General features: G+C 37.2%; 1 protein-coding gene across 1 annotated transcript; it reads right to left on the bottom strand.

The window, feature by feature from the left end:
• Positions 1–944: 944 nt before the first annotated feature.
• LOC122810782 (putative gustatory receptor clone PTE03) lies at positions 945–1,937 on the bottom strand. The gene has a single exon (XM_044082341.1). It carries the CDS (start codon positions 1,935–1,937, stop codon positions 945–947), a length of 993 nt encoding a protein of 330 aa, XP_043938276.1.
• Between the last annotated feature and the right edge of the window lie 300 nt (positions 1,938–2,237).

The raw sequence follows: 2,237 nt of genomic DNA, 5'->3' as shown, positions 1-2,237 counted from the left end.
CCCATTCGATTCTTGGCTGGAGCGCCTTCTATGTAGAGTCTGCATGTCCTCCCCATGGTCAAGTGGCATTCGAAAGACATGCGTGAATGGGCATGCCTTTGTTGAAGGTTGGGCGTTGGGCTGGCAACTCGGCACCATAAAAATTGACTGCCAATCATTAGCGGACTGGAGTTCCACTGTGGTGACCCCTAACCAGGAAAAGCTGAAAGAAAAACAACAACATATATGCACACACACATATTTACATGAAAATGACATATTAGATGGATTGTTATGGATGCATTTGCCCTAACAATTATAATTTTTTTATTAAACTCCTGTTTTGCAGTACTTTATAGCCAGATTTTGAAAATTCTAAATATGTACCAAAAATAAATTTATTTGACTTTCACAAAAAAAATGAAAATCCAATGTACTCAAGTGTTTGTCTTTTCTTTTATCTTCTTTTCTTTTTGTTTTCTTTTCTCTGCTCTTTTCTTGCCAGTCATTGAGTCCTTCCATTAGTTTTGAGCCCATTTGTTCCCCGATACTGGGTATCTGCAGTCTGGAGGTGAGAACCAACAACAGCATCTGTCGTCTAGGTAATCATGGAGGTGTTCTGTGCTGTTTCTAGTGTCTATGCCTCTTCTATGTATGCATATGTTTCTGTTAACATGCTGCTGAGGGCTACTATCACCAGTTCAGGATCTTCAGGCCTACATGCGTAGTTCTGTATATTTCTGTACCATGCAAAATTTCACTTCGATGGTGGCAATCCACTGACACAAACATAGTTCTCCCTTCTCCATAATGAATTAATAAGTATCAACCCCCCACTCACACCCCACAACTGGCTTTTTATTCCCTCATCCTCTGAACTCAGGTCATCTAGGCAGACATCAGGGATTTATCCCTCTATCCCACAGTTCTGAGCTATTATCCTAGAGTACTTTGTAGCTACATTTTCACAAAAAATGCTTATTTGTTGTTCGAACTACATTAAGGATTTTCATGCAACTGGCTTGTATTTCTGCAGTTCTTAGGCAGTAAATAACAGGATTAGCCAGTGATGGAACTACATTCTGTAACAAAGACAACAACATAACAAAACCAGCAGGAACTCCTGGGGTCCCATATGAGATAAGAACAAAAGCCATCAGGAGTAAGTGCAAAGCAATTACAAAGAGGTGACTCATGCAGGTTGAAAGGGTCTTCCAGCGGCCCTCTGATGATGTAACTTTGAATACTGACATAATTATCTTTATATATGAAAAAACTATCCCACTAATCAAAACAGCCAGGAAAAGCAATGATTGATATCGAGAAATATTAATCTGAAAACTAACATCATCACATGCTAATTCCATTATATTAATATAATCACAAAAATAACTCTGAATTTTATTCAGTCCACAAAAAGTTGCAGTGTGAACTAAAAAGATATGAAGTATTGCAGACACAATCCCTGGTGTCCAAGCTATAAATAACATTTTAAAAGCATGGCTGCTGCTCATTTTTGTGTGGTAATGGAGTGGATTACATATAGCTTGGTACCGATCATATGCCATAAGAGCAATAGTGAATCCCTCTATTATGTTAGCTGCTAAATAAAAAGCCATTTGCAAGAGACATGCTCCAAAATAAATAGTTTTGTTGTCAGATATTAAATAGTATAACATTTCAGGAACAGTCACTGAAGGGATCAGCAGGTCTACAATAGCCAAATGACAAATGAAAATGTACATCGGTGAGTGCAGAGTTCTATCCAGTCTAATGACAGCTATAAACATGAGATTTTCTGCAACTGTAATAATATAAACAACAAGGAAAACAAAGAAGAGGATGTTCTGTGACAGAAAGTCCTGCAGTCCAGAAAATCCAATGATTACGAAATATGAGGCATGGAAGGCTGTTTTATTCTTATCTTCCGACAGTGATGAAAACCACGATCCATTCATTTTAGCACTGGATCCTGAAGAATTGAAAAAGATTTAGGTAATGTACTTTGTGTGCTTAATTATAGACATAAAACATTGTTATTGAAACTTTCCCATACTTGAAATGTGACTGGTAGCTTTCACAAACAAGCATACAACGTTGACTTCATTTACACAGTGCTAGGAAGTAAATTGGGGAAAAGTACACAGACTGGTAGCATCTTTTACTTTTTAAGTAATCATAAATACTTGGTATAGCAAATGTTTAAAAGACAATTGCAATTCCACCAAGGGTTTTTTGTACGTATGGACAAATTACAT

Source organism: Protopterus annectens, chromosome 9.part0 (assembly GCF_019279795.1).
Source record: "Protopterus annectens isolate FY-2018-M chromosome 9.part0, PAN1.0, whole genome shotgun sequence".
NCBI classification, from domain to species: Eukaryota; Metazoa; Chordata; order Ceratodontiformes; family Protopteridae; genus Protopterus; species Protopterus annectens.
Note: the sequence above shows the minus strand (reverse complement) of the source record. Positions and strands in the feature narration are given on the sequence as shown.